We start from the raw sequence: 19,589 nt of genomic DNA on the forward strand, positions 1-19,589 counted from the left end.
GCTCAGCCTCATGTGCCAGCACGGCCTGTCTCCGCCCACACACCGCTCTGCCGGCTATCACAGTTTCTCTCCTCCCCGCTGGGACACAGAGCACCGCCCAGCGTGGAGGAAAGAAACCAGGGATGTGCCGCTGTATCGGCATGAAAATGACACTTTCGGCCGATATATCGGTGCATCCCTAATTATTTTCATAATCGATTAGTTGGCCGATGTATTTTTTCGATTAATCCGATAAAAAAATAAAATACCATCCTTAATTTAAAATAAAATACACAAATGGAGTGTTACAAACCTAAAGTCACAGAATAAAACTTCATGCACAATTTTTTGCAATTGCACTGCACTGGAACGCACGGTATTGCAGTACCGTGTGTTCAAGAGCGGGCAAGCACACTATGGGTGAAAGCCGCACTGGGGGTGCCATTGAAATGAATGAAGATGCAATGCACCTCCCACAGCAGAATTTGTCAGGCCAAAACTGAAAATGACTTTTTTTTCCCCCCAAGTTTTTATAATTTTTTTATTTTTTATAATGGTATTGTAAGCATATGGCGCTTGAATAGCTTCAACCAGGGAATGACAGCTGAATGTAAATGCAGCAGGTAGTTGGCTGGTGCAATAGTCGGCCTGCTATTGGCCATTTCGAATTGCAAAAGCCAGGGCTTGGAAAATTTTACCAGTCAAAAATGTCACCAGTTAGCATGACTGGACTATAGCCTTGCAATTTATGTTACCATTTCTTAGGGAGAGATAGAGCTTTCTTTTGGTGGTAAATAATCACCACTGGGGCTTTTATTTTTTACTATTTAATGAAAAAAGTACAATAAAAGTACCGTAAATTTCGACACACACATGGATCGCAGCTAATACAAGCGATCGCTTGAATATAAAGCTCCCGGCCGGCCGTTTAATTACAACAGCCGGCCAGGAAGCTACTCGTTGGGCTCCGGCGTCCTCTCATCAGAGTGGATTTTTCAAGCCCTGGCAATAGCAGGTTAGCTATTGCACCCGCCCACTGCTTGCTGTGCCCTCCTCCCCAGCATGAAGGAGAGAGCTAGGGGATCCAATCAACTAGATCAAACACATGCACCACGCTAATCAATAATCATAATGCGTGAGTAATAAAGTGCTAGATATCAAATAAATCACATATAAACCAATATAGTTCATAAATAATCAAATAAAATGTGTCTCTCATTATAATATCTCCATTAGAGATTAAGTGAAAATTAATATTATAAAGTCCATTAATAGTTGATGCCATTTTGTAAATGACCTCCCCTGAACTGGAAGCTTTCTAGTGACAGAGCACAGAGAGGAGAAGTTCTTGTTTGCACTTTGCCACTTAATTTGCATCAATTATTGGTGGATTTTATAATTATCAATTTACACATGATCTCTACTGGAGATATTATAATGAGACACCTTTTTATTATTATACTATTATGAGTCCTCAAAATTTCCACTCGCCCCCTCGCAATTGGCGAGTGAAAATTGCGTGGGGGCGAGTGGATACTCATCGAGGAGTGCCGCCGGCGGGACCAGAGATGGGACACTACCGCCGCGGCGATTGCTTACTTCACTTTTCATTACGATTATTGATTAGCACGGTGAATCTGTATGATGTAATTTATTTATTTAATTAGCACGGGAGCTTTTTTTAAAATCTTATTTGATATTTATTTATTACTTTGGAGACAGCTTCCATAGCGTAGACTTTCTTTATATTTATCAATCCAACCAACTAATCGATGACAATAGTTCCCATTTGATAAATACCAAGGGGGTTCTTGCCGCGTCAATAAACAAATCACCCAATATATAAGCTTTTAAATAGGTACAAGACTTTGAATTGTGGAATTTGGGGGAAGCCTTGAATATGTAAACAGATGATTCTTATGTATGCTGGGCTTGGGAATAATATATGGCATCTCTTAGTAAACACAAGTGCTTATGTTTAAATCTAATAGACCCAACCAATAGCACAACAGCCATCTACTTACAATATTGAAGAGAACCAAGTAAACATTTGTACAAAGCTTTGTGCTTGGACAACTTGGTAATGAATGCATGGTAACACAGCCACTGTGCTGATTCAAAGGGGAATGGCACAGCTGCATCCTTCCTTTTAAGAGCAAAGCCTGCAGATATAAAATAAATAAATAAAAACAGATATGCATACCTAAAACGTGTGGATCAAATAAAGATTAACAAAAATTATGCAAACAAAGTGATAAATGCTCATTAAAAAAAACCCTCATTGGGTGGCGTGGCTGAGATGTGAAGAGCGTTGGACGTGTTTGACTGAGCTCCATCCTCCCGCTTGTTGCATCCATCTCCATCCTGCTGAATACCAAAGTTTTGAGACTTACCTGTTTTCCACTGGGGTGCAGTGATTCCTGGGGGTCCCACGGATGCCATCCAAGTTGGGGAGACACCCGGCTGCACAGAAGCAACGATCCAAAAGGCCTAGCCGCGAGTACTGATTCCACCATCTTGTCTTCCCTGGCGCACCTGTGTCGGAGCTTCCTTCTTGTGGCATGGAGGAGCTTCAGTGAGCAGCTGCTGGGGAGTCACTGGAGGTGTCAGTGGGGCCTTGGGTTGCCCCCGCGAGTTCATCTGGGACAAAGACGATTCTGGAGGCCATTCAGAGTTGTAAGGTGACTTTTTCTACTAAAAGAGAGCAACTGGCAGTGGAGTATACACTTATTCGTCATGACTTGGACAAGATTAGAGAACACACTCACCAGAGATCCATGACCATATATCTCATTGGTCAACAAACATAATTGTGGTGAGTGTCTTTCATGGATGGGATAAACACTCTTCTGATTAAACAAATCCTCCTTTTCGTATTACTGTTGTCTTTCACTAGTGGCTTGTTCTAAAACCCTTAATCTTGCCATGGCTGTGGCATGCTCATTGTTTTTCCAAAACTTCCATTTCTGCTTTCTGGCGTGCAGCTTCAGCTTCCATTTCTGCTTTCTGGTGTGCAGCTTCAGCTTCCTTCTCCGGTTTCTGATGTGCAGCTTCAGCTTCCTTCTCAGCTTCTGCATCTGCACAGGCTTTAATGAGTTGTTGGCTGAGTGTAGAAGATCTTGATTGTAGGGATTTGGAGGATCTTGTGAAGTGTCTAGTGGATGCAGAGCGATGAGATCTGGATTCATGGAGCTGAGTGATTCTCACTTCTGCCCTTGTCTTTGTTTGTGCTACTAAGTGGTCTCTTTCATGATTGAGCTTGTCAAATCCCTTTAATTCTTCCCATGACCTTTCAGTGTTGTAACGCTTTAAGAGATCAGTATACAGGTATTCCTCACTTAACGACCGAGTTCCGCTCCTATGACCAGGTCGTTAAACGAATTGGTCGTTAAGTGAGGAACTCTGTGTTGCAGATGTACAGTACATAACAGTGTACTGTACATCGGGCAATAAAATACTTAACGGGACCCGCAGTGAAGAACGGAGGAACTAACTTCCGCCGGCGACACGTCGCACTGACGCTGACACGCAAGGTCTGAGGTCGATCGGAGGTCGGTCATAAGTGCGAGTGGTCGCAAAGTAGGTAAGTCGGTAAGCGAGGAATGTCTGTATTTAACACAGTCTTTGATAACTCTCATAAGCAACATTCAATTGCTTAATAGCGCCCTCTAGTTGCAATGCCTCATGAGCTGGTTGAGAGAGAGTAGACATGCATTTAACAGCATTAGACTATAAGTCATTGATATTAGACTGTAGTTCCTCCTTGTCAGCTTCATGGTTCTGTTGAACCTTCCAAGTTGGTTTTACTAAACGTTTTTCCCTTTTGTTTGGTTCAGGATTTAATTCCTGGTCTGAAAGGAGTTCTGAATCTGGCTGTGCATTAGTTTACCCAGATTGTATAGTGTTTTGCTGAAACATTTGTGCTAACAAGGAGAGAGTTAATGATACAGTCTAAAGGTGCCCATACACTGCACGATTCTCGTACGAGAATCGCGGGAAATCCCGCGATCGTACGAGAATTTTTGTATTTCGAGCATGTTGGAAAACCAGCCCAGAATCGTACGATTTTCGGCTGGTTTTTAACATGATCGAGAGATGACTGCCGAACGGGCCAGTGTGCGTACCCACACATTGCACGTTCAGCGTTGCAGTCATCGGAAGCCCGCCCCCTCGATGATCGCAAGTACGATCTGCCTGTCCAAGATAGGCAGATAGTACGTTTTTTAAAATTACTTTACAACCCTTGCAAGACAAAAGTCTTGCGAGGGTTGTAAAGTGTATGGGCACCTTTAGGGCAGCAGATAAATGTATCAATTTGCTCTGGCTGGTGCTCAGGTTTCCTAGGCAACCAATTGAAGCCAAGTTTAGTTTCACTTTCTTATAATATACACAAACAGAAAGCCATGTGTTAATGTATATAGAGGCACTGTATAAACTGTTTGTATGCAACGTATGAACTGTCGCTGCAGTCATACTGTCATGAAACAGATGAGTGCTATGCTGAGATTTGCTTGATGGCATATACAGGCTTGTGTAGTAATGGCTGCACTTTCTGTAAGCTGCTATTTTCCAGTGTCAATAGAACATCTCACTATGTATCCAGAGCTAGCAAGGATCCTTTAAAAGATGTTTGACTGGATCTTTATAACAATCTTCTGACTGGATCTTTCTGATAATCTTTTGACTGTTCTGCCTCTCCAGTTTAAGCATTGAAAGTGTGATCTCTATAACTTACAGTTGTGGCGAGATAGCAATAACCGACAATCTTAGCTGCATTGGCAGATAGTGACTCAATCCAATAGACACCTTGAAGATCATTTAGAAGTTTAATCCAAAACTGTGAGGATCGTGCAACAGTGAACATTGAATAGATCAAAAAATTATGATGTGATCCACTCAACACAATGACATGTGCAGATGATGCAAAAACTGGACCAAAAGAGAAAAAGAGTGGAGCTATCTATACAGAGGAAAACTGAGCTATGGGGAGGGGAGGAGAGAAACACCAGAGACAGATGGAACACATACAATATTTAAAGGCATATCATAATTGCATGTGAAACATGACAGTGACCATTTAATTCTATAGGGTCTTTGCTTTTAGAAAATATATACATTTTGGTTAAGTATTAAGTATTGGTTTAACTTAAGTATTTTTCAGGTCTAAAATGTGGATTATAAGGTGTGAAAGGAATTTAAAAAAAAAAAAGGCCTCGTCAGTGAAAGGGTTAAAATGTATTTCTACTTTTGCAGTTAAATTTGAGAAAACCCCATTAAATGTTTTTTAAGTGTTCCTATTCACACAACATACCTAAAACAATATTTCTAAGCTTATAGATGCATCTGTGCAGCAGGCCATTGCAAGCTTCTCTGTTTCCAAGTGACAGGTAACTTAGGCTGTCCCCATAGAAAGACTAGGGACAGCCTAAGTTTCTTCTCATTAATATACAATGATTTTAGAACTTTAATCTTATGTAAAACTGGGTACACATGGATAGATGTTTTTTGTTCAGCTTATGAGGTTGAATAATAAGAATATTTCAACAGATTTCTCCATCCACACTAACTGTATTCTGAGCATTTTCCAGCATATTCCCATGACAAAAGTCAATCAAATGATTGAGTTTTGTCGAGGAGATAGGGCAACCCACGGATCCAATGTCATTCGATTTCTGCTGAGGCAGCTGAAATTTGATCCGTGTGTATCCAGCTTTAGGACAGACAGCATTCAAATCTAGTTCACGCCTGATAATGATATCTGCCAGCAAAGTAGAGACAGGAATATTTATTTTAACATTAAAGTGATATTAAAGCCATCTTTTTTTTTCCCCCTTAAGTGGACCCTCCTTTGCTGGAGGCTGCTGCACAGCCCTGTGGCAGGCCATGCCCCTTCCATCTTTGATTGATGGCAGAAGGAGCCTATAGCAGACTTCTGAGGGACTGAGGGAGAAAAAAGGTGCTGGGCCGTTTTTATGCGAATGCAGAGAATCCATTAAGGTAAAAAACACCCAGAACCTTATACTACTTTAACTTGCTCAGTCCCCCTTGGATTCCAGAACAAAATTCAGTACAGAGAACATTTCTATCAAAATAGATCATGGATTGTGCAAGCAGCAATTTAAAAAAATTAAGTTATGCTATGTAAAAAAGAAACGTAAAAAAATTTAAATAGGTGTTATCCCAATTTGCTGCAAAAGTAGAAACACAGAGGGGAATTTGTCAAAACTGGAGCAGGCAGAATCTGTAGTTGCCCATGCAACCAACCAGCTTCTCTCTTTAATTTGCAAAGCTTACCTGAAACAACTGAGGAGAGAAGCTGATTGGATGTCATGGGCAGCTGCTCCGGATTCTGTCTGCTCCAGTTTTGATAAATCCCCCCCCTGTGATTCTCTTATTTCTATTTAAAGAAGAACTTCAGGAAAATGTTTTATTAACCCTTGCAGTGGGGCTACTCCTGCACTGCAAGGGTTAACTGCTCCTTTTTGGCTAGGTTCAAAAACCTCTGAACCAGTCTAAGGTCCCGTAAATCATCATGTCTATACACTGTGTGGGGAAGTTAACAAAAATGGAGCAGGACAGAATATGGAGCAGTTGTCCATGGCAACCAATAAGCTTCTTTCTTTCATTTTCAAAGCCTAACGAAACAAACTAAAGATAGAACCTGATTGGTTGCCGTGAACATCTGCCCCAGATTCTGTCTGCTCCAGTTTTGATGAATTCCCCTGTGTATATGCTGAGAAAGATTCTAATGCTGCAGCGGAGGAGGAGACAGGCAGGAGGTATCGCTGTGACAGCTGGTTGGCTTGGAGGTTCGGGTGAGTGCAACTTTGTTATTTTTGAACCAAGACAAAAAAACGAGCACTTAACCCTTGCAATGCGGGGGTATCCCCACTGCAAGGATTAAGCATGTTTTCTTTTAGTTCTTCTTTAACGTATAAACACTTGTTCTTTTTTTGCACATATCTACTGCTAGTAGATTACAAAAAATTAAAAAAAAAGTTACCAAAAAAGTAATTACTTACCTGTGTCTCCGCCGCTCTCTCCCATCCGAAGATCTGAAGATTCTCGAGTGACCGAGCAGGATGATGGGGTGGGTGCAAGCAGAGATTTTTGGCGGGGAGAAGGAGAGACAGAGTGGAGCTGAATAGACGGGAGTGTGCACGTCAGAAAGGCTCCGTGGGACAGGAAGAGACAGGAGTCTGCGGAGGATCAGAGACTGGCACTAGCGCTGGAGGGTTTGCTGAATACAAGTGGAAGAAGATGATCGGCTCAAGAGGTATCATTTAAGTTAAGTTAAGTCCTTAAAGCAGCATGGTGGGGGAGGAAAATATTTGTGACTTTAATCTATCCTTTCCTATTGGCATTCCCCTTCCTGCTCAAATGGAAATAACACCAAAACTCTAAAGACCTCTTGGAACTCCTCAGCCCTCTCAATCTTCCCTTTAAATCTAAATAAACATAGTTACATAGTTAGTCAGGTTGAAAAAAGACACAAGTCCATCTAATTCAACCTATAACCCATACAGAGAAGAAAAAAACCCCCCAAAAGGCACATTCATTTGAAAGTAGCAAACTACCTCTGTATATTATAGTTTAAGCATTCTTCTTGAATTGCTTTTAGCCTCTGACCCTGTTAACCATTTGTTGCTACTCCAGCCTCTCCTATCTTAAACTTTTAAAAATCTTTAATCTGGCCTTCTTCTGAATGTTAATCAGGTAGATGAAAACATACTTTTACATACAAATCAATATTATTGCATTTGCAGTTTTTTTGCAGCAAGAGATGCTGCTCCTTATTAATACAGAATCACCTTTCTTTTCTTCCATTTGTTAATATATGTATAACTTAATTAAATTATAATATAAAATATTGCAATTGCTGTACTGTACCTTTGTTCTTGGCTTTAAAAATGGTGTATAAACATGGGGCCATTTCAGAAATCACAGTAAGAAAAAAAGATGGATTATTTTTCACTCTTTGATTAAATGGCAGCTTTAAAACACACGCATGGAACCTAGGATTGGTAAAAATATGTTAGACTATCAATATGTAAATGGATGTATACCACTGATACCTTGGTGATATCTAGGTTAAAAACAAATAAAAACATTGCAAATCAAGTGATAATGTTCAAAATTTTATTTAACAAAAAACAAGCGAATTATGATCAAATTGCAGAGAATGCAGGGGTACACAGTATACAGTGGATAACAAATTTTTTTAATAATTAAGCACCCTTTTATTAGTACACAGGGTTCTAAGATTTTTTAGAACCCAGTGATGACATCACAGGGTAGAAGAAATGGCATCATTTCTCAAGGATTATTGTAGGTTACAAATTCCTACTGGGGCACCCTCTGTGGAAGAAGAGTGAGCATATGGCCTATATTTGCTTTGTGCCCAGCAAACAGCATTAAACTCAGCATGTGAGGGATGTAAAGCAAGCAATCCTTGCCTTACTAGGCATGTAAGCCGGCAAAAAATGTGTTTTGTTTATTTTCGGATGTGGGGAAGAGGCCCTTCTCCTCATCTGGTCCACCCTGGAAAAGCACCCTCCCAATGCCGAGGGCATGTGGCCTGGTATGGTGGAAGGAGGGCGTTCGCCCTTTTCCTGCCCTGATGCCTGGATTAAGGGTCTGGTATGTGATTTTAGGGGGGAACCCCACGTTTTTTTACGGCATTGGGGTCTCCCTTAAAATTCCTACCAAACCTAAAAGGGAACAGTTAAACACTTGTGTATTCTATGATAGCTGTCAGATTCTTTGTCAGCAAACCAGCATAAGTTGTTACAGACTAACACCTATCTCTCAGCTTCTTTCTTTCTTTTCATTTTGTAACAATATTTTGTTACTTTGCTGACATTCTTGACTATCTGTGTGAAGTTGGCACCCCATGTTTGTAAAACCTGAGTAAAAATTACACCATTCGTTTGTGCTGCAAAAACAAGCGTTTGTGCCAGTTCGTTTTTTGAGATATTGGACATTTCATTTATTTTCAAGCCCCGCCCACTTTGCACCCCATATTATTTTAAAAACAAGCACGCCATTAGTTTGTGCCACTTTGGTTTTGGAGATATTGCGCATTATAGTTGCTGAGCACCCCATGTTATTACATTTAAAAAACAAACACACCATAGTTTGTGCTGCCTTTGTGCCGCAAAAATAAAAGCCTGTGCCGGTTTGGTTTCGGAGATATTGTGCATTATATGTTACCAAACCAGAAGAAGCAAAAATGGGAGGGGAAGCGCCACAACCAGGCAAAAACCTACAGGTTTTTGGAAGTCTCCTTTCTGGAAAACTTAGAAGGGTTGGTATTGTTTTGGAATGCTGGTGTGGCGGATGGACGGGTTGATGAAGACTGGTCCTTCTCGCTTTGGCTGTTGGAGGTGATTGAAGAGGGGGTAAAAATAGTATTTTTGTACTCCGTAAAATCCTTTTCTCTCCGTTCATTGAAGGACACAGGGCAACAGATCGTAGATCCTGAATGGTAGGGTATATCGCCACCTGCAGGAGTAGGACGCTAGGCACATAACAAAAAGACAAGACAGCCTAGGGGCGGCCCCTGCTGGTGGCCCAACCCCTCACTTGCTGACAAGTCTCCAGTAAGTAACAAGCAGTTAGGAGTGTACACCCCATAAAAGAGGGCGGGACCTGTGTCCTTCAATGAACGGAGAGAAAAGGATTTTACGGTGAGTACAAAAATCCTATTTTCTCTCCCGTTCATTGAAGGACACAGGGCAACAGATCGTAGATCCTGAATGGTAGGGATGTCACCAAGCAGTACACACTGAGGGATGGGCAATAACAACCAACACCCAAAAGACACCTCAAAGAGCCGCCTGCAACACTTTGCACCCCAAACCAGCATCCCCCGATGCCAAAACACCCACCTTGTAAAATTTAACAAGGGTGTGAACAGAAGACCAAGTAATGGCCTTACAAACCTGAGAAACAGAGGCCCCATGGCGGAAGCCCAGGCAGCCCCAACAGCCCTAGTAGAATAGGCAGTGACAGGAAACGGAGGTTCATGCCCCTTAACGGCGTACGCCTGAACCACAACCGTACGAATCCACCTAGAGATGGTAGCCGCCGACGCGGCACGGCCCTTATGAGGGCCCCCCGTGAGCACAAACAGAGAGTTCGTCTCGTGGAAAGAAGCCGTAGCTTCCAAATAAACCCTGAGAGCGCGAACCACATCCAAACATTGGAGCGCACGCTCCTTCCTATGGACCGGCTTCAGACACAGGGAAGGTAAGACCATGTCCTCATTCAGATGGAATGCCGACACAACCTTCAACAGGAATGCCGGCCGAGGACGAAGAACCGCCTTGTCCCTATGCAAAACCAGCAACAGAGCTTTGCAGGACAAGGCAGCCAACTCAGACACCCGCCGAACGGAAGTGATGGCCACCAAAAAGGCCACTTTAAGCGGAATCTCCTGAAGAGGTTCAAACAGAGATTCCCTTAACACTGAAGGCGCGAGATTCAGATCCCACTGAGCCAAAGGCGAGTGGACAGGGGGAGCCATGAGTGTGACCCCCTGAACAAAAGTGCGAACCAGAGCATTAGACGCCAAAAGACGCTGGAAAAGCACCGCCAAGGCAGAGAGTTGGCCCTTCACAGCACTCAAGGCCAGCCCCCGAGCCACCCCGCGCTGCAAGAATTCCGCTGACGGAGAATAAACGCGGGGACAGGGCCCCAGCCTCACACTAGGCAAAACAGGCCCTCCACGTGCGATGGTAAATCTTACAAGAAACTGCTTTGCGCGCCCTAAGCATTGTGGATATGACCGCATCAGACAAACCCCGGTCCTTCAGGACCTGGCTCTCAACAGCCACGCCGTCAAAGCCAGCGACTGTGAAGAATGGAACACAGGTACCCGGGACATAAGACCGGGATGCAAAGGCAGCCGCCACGGTGCGTCCATCACCAGCTGAACCACGTCCGCGTACCACGCCCTCCGAGGCCAGTTCGGGGCCACGAGGGCGACGCCCTCAGTCGCGATCCGACGCAGAAGACGAGGCAACAGATATAGAGGGGGGAAGCATAAATCTCACCGTAATGACACCAAGGAGCCACCAGGGCATCCACCGCCTCCGCCCAGGGATCCAGAGCCCGGGCCACGAATCTGCCCACCTCCCGGTTGAACCGAGACGCCAGAAAATCCACCTCCAGCGTCCCCCAGTGAAGACAGAGCAGTTGAAAAACTTCCGGGTGCAGTGACCACTCTCCCGGTTCCACCGACTGTCGACTGAAGTAGTCGGCCTGCCAATTGACCACCCCCGATATGAAGACGGCCGAGAGGGCCAGAACCCGATTCCCCACCCAGGAGGAGTGCCGGACACCTCCCGACCTGCGGCCATGCATTTTGTGCCACCCTGGCGGTTGATGGACGCCACCGCGGTGGCGTTGTCCAACACATCCATCGACAAACAGGACTCCTCCGGCGATCAACGACCCTGCACGGTCAAGGCGCCCAGGACTCCACCCCAGCCCCAAGGCTGGCGACCGTGGTGACCACCGTCCAGAGCACAGGAAGGAAAGACTTCCCCCTGCACCAAGGCAGGACATTGAAGCCACCACCGTAGGGAGGCTCTCGCCACCCGAATTTCCCTGTCCAAGGATAGAGGGGACTTATCCCACCGTACCAGGATGTTCCTCTGCAGGGTCCCGGTGTGGTGCTGCGCTAAGGACACCGCCTTGAAGTAGGCCACCATGAGACCCATGACCTGCATGCAAAAACGAATGGGCGACCACCAGCGAGTGCGCAGCAGCCAGACTTTGGAATGCAATTTCAGGAGCTGGTCCCGAGGGAGGAAAAACCCCGGTCGCGTCCAGACCTAGGCCCAGATACTCCAGGCGTGGAGAAGGCACCAGGCAAGACTCCCGGAGGTCCAGGAGCCAACCGAACTCCTCCAAGGACGGCACCGTGACCCCCAGAGCCGTCACCAGAGAGCAGTGCGATCCCGCCCGCAGAAGCAGATCGTCCAGGTAGCCCACGAAACCCCCCCGACAAGGCAACAGCGCCAGAATTGAGGCAAGCACCTCGGTGAACACCCGCGGGGCTGACGCCAGCCCAAAAGGCAGTGCCACAAATTGAAAATGCTCCTCCCAACCGCGGAGGAGAAAGTCGCGTGTTGGAGGGGAAGAACCGCTTCCACGGACGGAACCGAAATTGGATCTTGTAGCCCGATGAAACCAGCTCCCGGACCCAAGGGTCGGAGACGTGGGCTAACCAAAAATCCGCATGACGAAGACGCCCCCCCCCCCCACCCTGGGGACCAGAGCTGGGGCGCGACCTTCATGCGGACTGGGGCTAACCGGCGGGCTAGGCAGACCTAGGTGTCACAAAAGCAGGAGAGACATTCTCCCCCACAAGACCCTGACGCAGCAGTTTCGCCCACTTAGTCAGTGTCTGAGAGACCAAAGCAGCAGCCAAGACCCGGCGCAGAAGTGCACCCGAAACGGAGTACAAGTCTGTGAAAACGCCTCAGCAATCCAATCGGCGCTGTTCTTAAAAGGACAGAGAGCCCTCCACCGAAATAAGCGTGGCCCTGTTCAAGCTGGAGACCAGAAGGTCCACCACATCGGAGAGGACCATTTAGACAAAAAAACCCTCCCCAAAGGGATAGCGAACCGAGAAACGCTCAGGAACCGCCAAAGACTCGGTAGGCCGCTTCCACTCCTTATAAATGAGGTCCTCAAGAAGGAGATGTAATGAAACACCTCGGAGGAACGCCGACTCTTGTGCTCCCCTAAACTGCACCAGTGGCAACGTGGAAGAACTGGAAGTATCTCCAATTTTAAAGGTCTCCCTGACAGCACGTACTTGACCGGAAACCAATTCCCGTTTCTGAACCATGAGCGCAGACGCCGACTCATCCCCACTGCCTGAATCCGGCTGTGAGGAATCACCAGGATCAGGACGAGGCGAAGCCGTGGGAAGCTCCCCTTCCTGCTCGGACTTCCCCGAGAGGGCAGGGGATGGCAAGGCACGCTTTTTAGTGGGCCTCTGCGTCAAGGCGCATTCGATGCACGTCACAAAACCATACATAGTAGAGGAGAAGACCTCCAGGGACAGCACACAGTACCCGTGGTACCGACCCCCCCCTCCCCCAGAGGCATGCACGTGCGACCGGTAAAGAAGCGCAGGTTTACAGGTCGCACACAGAGGGGACCCGGGGAATCCGCCAAACGCAGCCCACCGCCCTCGCATGGTAACGCAGAAGGTTCATCCCAGCGTTCCATGATCCGCCGACCCAGCACACTAACCGCACAGCTAGGAGTCCGAAACAGGGAGGGATAGAAACACCCCAGCACTCACGACCCCCAGCGATAATGCACCCAGCCACCAGCAGCGTCCGACTCCCCAAGTGTGAGGAGAGCTGCCCCCTGCGCCTATAGCCAGCAGTGTCTCGAGGCCGAAAGGAGGAACACCCCCTCCGTCCGAGCTGCGAGGGGACCAGGGCGGAAGGGAGAACACAAAAAGGGCACTTGCCCTTATTCAAGATGGCGGCTGCGGCGCCGGCTGGAGGCCGCAACGAGACCGGGGCCTCGACATGACATTAAAGTCTTCTACACTAGAGAGGCGCACTGTTTTTTCTGTTTCCTGTATGATAGACCTCAGACACCCGGCAGGGTGTGGAGGGTCCACTATTGAGCCAGAACGCCTGCTGTCTCCTGGGACCCTCCATAGCCTCCAGCCTGTGCCTCCCAACCACTCACCCAGGGACCGGACTCCCAAAGGACCCCCAGCTCCTTCCATCAACTCCAATACCACAACCGCAATTATTATTCTGTGCAGCTGCACACTTGTCATAGAGACTGTATGCCATTCTGGACTTCCATGTAAGGTCTTACTACTTGATGGGGAACTCATTTATAGCCTGTACTGCATTTGTGCTCTCTCTCTCTAACCTGTTACTCAGTAATTCCAAATTGAACTCTGGTGCTTAAGGGTAGGGCTTATGAAGGAATAACCCTCTCTGAACCGTATATCAGTTATTTTGAGGCTGTGATGCTTGAAACCCTAACTCTCCGTTAAGTTTGAGAGTGAAACCAGGGTTTCTGCCTGAGAAGCCTCCGCAGTTGCGATCCACAACCCCCCAAATCACTAGCAGGTGTGACAGGCCTCGGCCCCCTTCCCCCCCTCCCAAGGGCCTTCCCAGCTGGCCTTGAGCCCGCTGCGGAGGAAATGCACCCTGTGGGGAGGTCCGACAGGCCCGCGGCAGCCGACCCTGGCCCGCTGGGTGGAATCCTCCGGGTAGACCGCAAAGCCACCCCCGTTTGCCTCGATCAAAAGGACTTGGGCCCAGCCTCCCGTACGCCACATTTCCTGCTTAGTAATATGCTTAAATTCGGCAGCCGCATCTGATCTGAGGTCCGAGTCGGATGATGGCAGCCCTGATGGGTTATCTGCAGAGAGCTGTGCGGTCCTCGGTAAAAAGTGAATCGGTGGCGGGGGTGCCCGGGGTTTGGCCTTCAGGGGACGTAGGCATCCCCCTCTCTCGCCACCGGACCTGCCCTCCCTCTCTCACTCCCCTCAAGCGCCCCAGCCGCAACATACGTTAGAAGTGTTAATGAGCAATGTGTGCTGCAATTAACACTAATTGTCGCAGCTAGCTGCGTTCTTCAGCGACATGCGAGCCAAGTGATCCACCGCTTAGAGTCTTGCAATTTTTTTTCTCTTTAGGTCGTTAACGAGAGCCGTTGCGGGCCCCCCGAAGAGGAGGCCGGCATGGACAGGGAGGAGGGGGGCTCCCTAAGGTCTAAGGGCATCACAGACCTGTAATTGCTTGATCTCTTGTGGCTAAACGCCACTTGTCCCTCTAAGAAGTTGGACGCAGACTGCCGGGGTCACGTAACTAGTTAGCATGGAGGAGTCTCGTTTGTTATCGAAATTAACCAGACAAATCGCTCCACCAACTAAGAACGGCCATGCACCACCACCCACAGAATCGAGAAAGAGCTACGAATCTGTCAATCCTTTCCGTGAGCAAGCCAGGTGAGGTTCAGCAACTAGAACGCGCAATATCTCCAAAACCAAAGCGGCACAAATGTTTATTTTTGCGGCACAAATCAGCACAAACGAATGGGGTGAATCAAATTGAATGTCCAATATCTCAAAAAATGGACGGGCACAAACTAATGGTATATTTTTATTCAGGTTCGACAAACATGGGGTGCCAACTTCACACAACTTCTGGACTTGTATCCTGAATGAAAACAAAGTGCAGAGACACCCGAGAACTGTGGATGACAGATCCTCACTTGAGTTTCGTTCCGAATGAAATTCGTACGTATCCGAATTTCATTATCAAACATTTGGATATGTTTGGATTTGTTATTTCTGTTATTTGGCAATTTAGATGAATCTGAATGTCCCAATTTACATAAATTCATACGAATTTCAATTTGGAACTAAATGAAATCGCATGCCTTACATGCTTCATCCCAGTCCCAAAGAAGTATGTAGACTAAGCATTCTTGTTACTGACCACGCCATTGTTCTTAGTCACCAACTAGTTAGGTGGTAATATTAGAAAAGGAGAGCCCTGAAACGTGCACAAAGTGAGCAATGGCAGCTCCCACATTTCCCTAAGGCGGTGTTCACATTAACCATTTGAAGACCAGGGTGTTAAACCCCCTTCCTGACAAGGCCATTTTTCAGTATTCAGCACTGCAGGACTTTGACTGACATTTATTCAGTTGAAACGCTGTACTAAAATTAAATTTTATACCAATTTTTGGGGGACACAGAGCGTTCTTTTGATGGTGTTTGAATGTTTTACTATATAACAAAAAAAGTATTTAAAATTTTGAAAAAAACCCTGTTTCCATATAAATAGATTATGAAACATTTATTATGCCCCCAATTTTTGGTAAAATATAATAGACAGGGTCATGTCAGGTAAATAGACACCAAAAATGCCAAGCCTTAAAGTTGCTTGCGTCCGCAAAATAAAATAAAAAAAATGACCACACCCAAAATCGGCCATAGGCGACGCTTTAAACGCTCTTGTGCATGTGTATGTGGGGGCTGTGGACTTTAAAACAATTGTTGTGTTTTTTTCAAATTTTCTTTTATATGTGATTTGATTTTTTTTTATTCCTTAATTTTTATTCTTTACGCTTAACTTTATTGCGATCACATTGTAGTAGGTGCAGGTCTTGGAGACCCCTGATGTCTCTATAAAGAGGACCTGTTATGTGAATTGGCTATCACATAGGGCAGGGCTCAAAATGTCCACTCACCCCTCGCAATTGGTGACTGAAAATTGTGTGGGGGCAAGTGGAAATTAAGGGGAGGGGACTGCCGCCGATTCAGCAGCGGCGATCACCGTGTCAGTTCTCTCTCGTTATCCTTGGCCGCTACAGAGCACCGAGGAGAAGAATCAGTTCGGTTGTATTCTCTTACACCAGCGGCTCCTCCGGCCACATGCAGCTTCCTCCGCCCTCAGCTGCCATAGGCTGGGAGGAAGGCTGCAGAAATACCATTGGCATACTGGCAGGACAGCACGGGAGAGGCAGGACAGGAGAGAGGCTTCACCTCTCGGACATGGAGGATACATTGCCCCCCACCAGGAGAGGAAGAGGGCACCTGAGTCACATCAGCTATGTGCACTGTAAGTCCCTGTTGTTTCTGCCTTACACCGCTGACCTCTGTGCGTTACATTACTGACCACAATACTGTGCGTTACATTACTGACCTCTGTACTGTGTGTTACATTACTATCCTCTGTACTGCACTTCATACTGCTGACTTCTGTACTGTGCGTTACATTACTGACCTCTGTACTGGTGACTTCTGCATTGTGCGTCATACTGCTGACCTCTGTACTGCTGTACTGAGTGTCATACCGTTGGCATCGGTACTCTCCTTCACACCACTGACCTCTGTACATTTCTGCAGCACGGGATCTGAAGGGAGGCTTAACAAGGCTTCACCTTGGCACATGCGAGGCAACATCGCTGCACCTCCCAACCATCACCCCAGGAGAGGAAGAGAGCACCCGAATCAGATCAACTGTGCACTGTAAGTCCGTTTTTTCTGCATTACACCGCTGGCCTCTCTACTGTGCGCCACACCGCAGGCCTCTGTACTCTGCGCCACACCGCTGGCCTCTGTACTCTGCGCCACACTGCTGGCCTCTGTACTCTGCGTCACACCGCTGGCCTCTGTACTCTGCGTCACACCGCGGACCTGGCGGAGTTAAGGCTGGGGCAGAATAGAGATTAGGTGGGGCCTGGCTAGTAACTCAGGACTTGAAATTTTTTGAGCCCTGACATAGGAGATTTCTTAGCCTCCCATGTGATATTAATAAAGTTAAGTGTAAAAAAAATAAAGAAGCTTAAAAAAAGTCACAAATACATTTTTTTAAAATAAACATCATTTTTTTTAAAAGTCCCCCGCCCTCCCCCATACACACGGAAACATGCGTCGGGTGCGCCTACATGCGGAAACGACGATTCCGTCTTTTGTGCTGCACGTTACATATCGCCGCGAACGTCAGAGTGGGAGCAATAATTTTAGGGCCATTAATTATTGAGAACACTAAACTGATGAGCGGTAAAAACTTCTAAAGCGTCGCCTATGGCCAATTTTTAATGTGGTCGCTTTCTGCGATTTCGCGGGCGCACAAAATTTTACTGCTTGACACGTTTGGCGTCTATTCACCCAAAATGACCACGTATTTAATATTTTACCAAAAAATTGGGATGATAATAAATGTTTCATAACATGTCATAGGGAAACAGGTTTTTTTTTTTTCAAATTTAGGGTACTTTTTTGTTATATAGTAAAAAATAAAAACCCCAGTGGTGATTAATTACCACTAAAAGAAAGCTCTATCTGTCCCCCAAAAATGGTATAAAATTTGTTTCAGTACAGCGTTGCATGACTGAATAAACGTTAGTCAAAGTACTGCAGTGCTGAATACTGAAAAATGGCCTGGCCAGGAAGGGGGTTTAACACCCTAGGCTTCAAGTGGTTAAAGGGTTATTAAACCCTCAACATGATTTTGCATACATCTACTGCTAGCAAGCAGTAGATATATGCAAAAACTGTCAAAAAACACATGATAATATAGCAAAGTAGAATGGCAACCAATAATCATGGATTGCTGAGATTTGTAGCCCTCTATAGCCGGTTGCCATTCTCTATTGCACCGTTCACCAGGGCTGTGTGCGACATCTTGACCGGGCTGAGTTTGGGTGTCACCAGGGTTGTACTGTCTGGTGCCAGGCTCTTCAGGGCTGCGATCGAGTCTCATCAGGGCTGAATGTGCGGCTCTTCATATCTGTACTGGCGGGTGCAGGGCTCTCCAGTGCTGTGCAGCAGGTGTGGGGCTGTCCAGTGCTGCGGCGGTCTCGGGAAGGAGTAGGAGATGTGTGGCCGGACCAGCACTGCCAAGGACAGCTACTGTGAGGTCTCCATCAAGCGCAGGAACTCAGGCTGCCGAACTTGTTTAAAAATTTAATTGTTTAAAAACGTAATGCGTTTAGTATCGGGGCATTTTCATGAGTACAAGTACTAGGTGAAAATGTTTGTTTCATGTTACACCCATATTTAGATTTTGACATGAAACATGGTTACATTCTCATCCCCCCACCCGCCCCTTCACTTACCTGAATCGTGGGGTTCTGCTAACCCCAGGCTACCACTTTTTTTTTTTTCTTATTCAGCATGGTTGTGCAGGTCTCCAACCACACAGTCAAGTCAGCCATTCACATAATCTGTGAATGGAGAGACTACACGTCCCATCTGTCACCATGGAAGAGGGACATCGCTGCACTTTTAGTCAGTTCATACTTTCTCTGGTCCTGTAGCCAAAAGTCCAGACAGACAGTGGCTATGAGAAACAGTCTGAAGGCGTCAGAACATTGCACTTACGAATTACTGATCATGGTGGCAATGCTTTGCAGGTTCAAATGCAAAAAAATTATAATGTATTCATTTTTTTTTCTTTTCACACAAAAACAAACACAAAAAGGAAAATTATGCGGTGAGTGAAAGACTCATACCCATAATTCAAGCTGACCTGTGATGCTGTATGCCTTCCTAAATGAGCAGAATATAACTAGATATTTCTATTTTATAAGGAATAAAAAAACAGAGAATGTTGATCTCAAATTGCCTTATGGAATCAGGCAACCATGCTTTAAAAGTGTGTTTTTGCCTTCCTCTGGATCAACTGTTCTGTTTATGGAGGTTTTTCTATAGGTTTAACTTTATGGAATTTATACTTTTCAACCTATGTAATTAGCTATGGGGTTTCTGCCTGGTTTGTGTTGCATTCAACGCAAACACACACAAAAAAAATCTGCTGTATTGGTCCATGTAAAGGTTGGTCCTCTTTCTGGTATAAAACATGTTGCCAAGCATAAGCCTGGTATCTTGGGGAACCAATCCCAGAATGATCCTGCTGTTAACCACTTCTAGCGGTACACGTAAATATACGTCATCCGCTAGAAAAGCTTATACCAAGAACATGGCTGATGCATCGTTTTAAAAAGCCGGCGATTGCTGTTGCTGTACAAGCGATCCGGCATCTGTACAGGCGCCAGATCGTTTGTACAGTGCGGCGCTGTGTTCCCCCCCCCCCCCCCCC

General features: G+C 46.1%; 1 protein-coding gene across 1 annotated transcript in view; it reads right to left on the minus strand.

Moving 5' to 3' along the window:
• Positions 1-19,589, minus strand: part of TERT (telomerase reverse transcriptase) — a 127,147-nt gene that overhangs the window by 6,022 nt on the left and 101,536 nt on the right. The window contains exons 15-16 of the mRNA XM_018569233.1: positions 7,870-7,994; positions 2,004-2,141 (exon numbers count right to left, since the gene is read on the minus strand). Of these exons, the coding sequence (XP_018424735.1) occupies positions 2,004-2,141; positions 7,870-7,994 (263 nt within the window). The remainder of the gene's footprint in view (positions 1-2,003; positions 2,142-7,869; positions 7,995-19,589) is intronic.

Source organism: Nanorana parkeri, unplaced genomic scaffold (assembly GCF_000935625.1).
Source record: "Nanorana parkeri isolate BGI_ZX_2015 unplaced genomic scaffold, ASM93562v1 scaffold1309, whole genome shotgun sequence".
NCBI lineage: Eukaryota > Metazoa > Chordata > Amphibia > Anura > Dicroglossidae > Nanorana > Nanorana parkeri.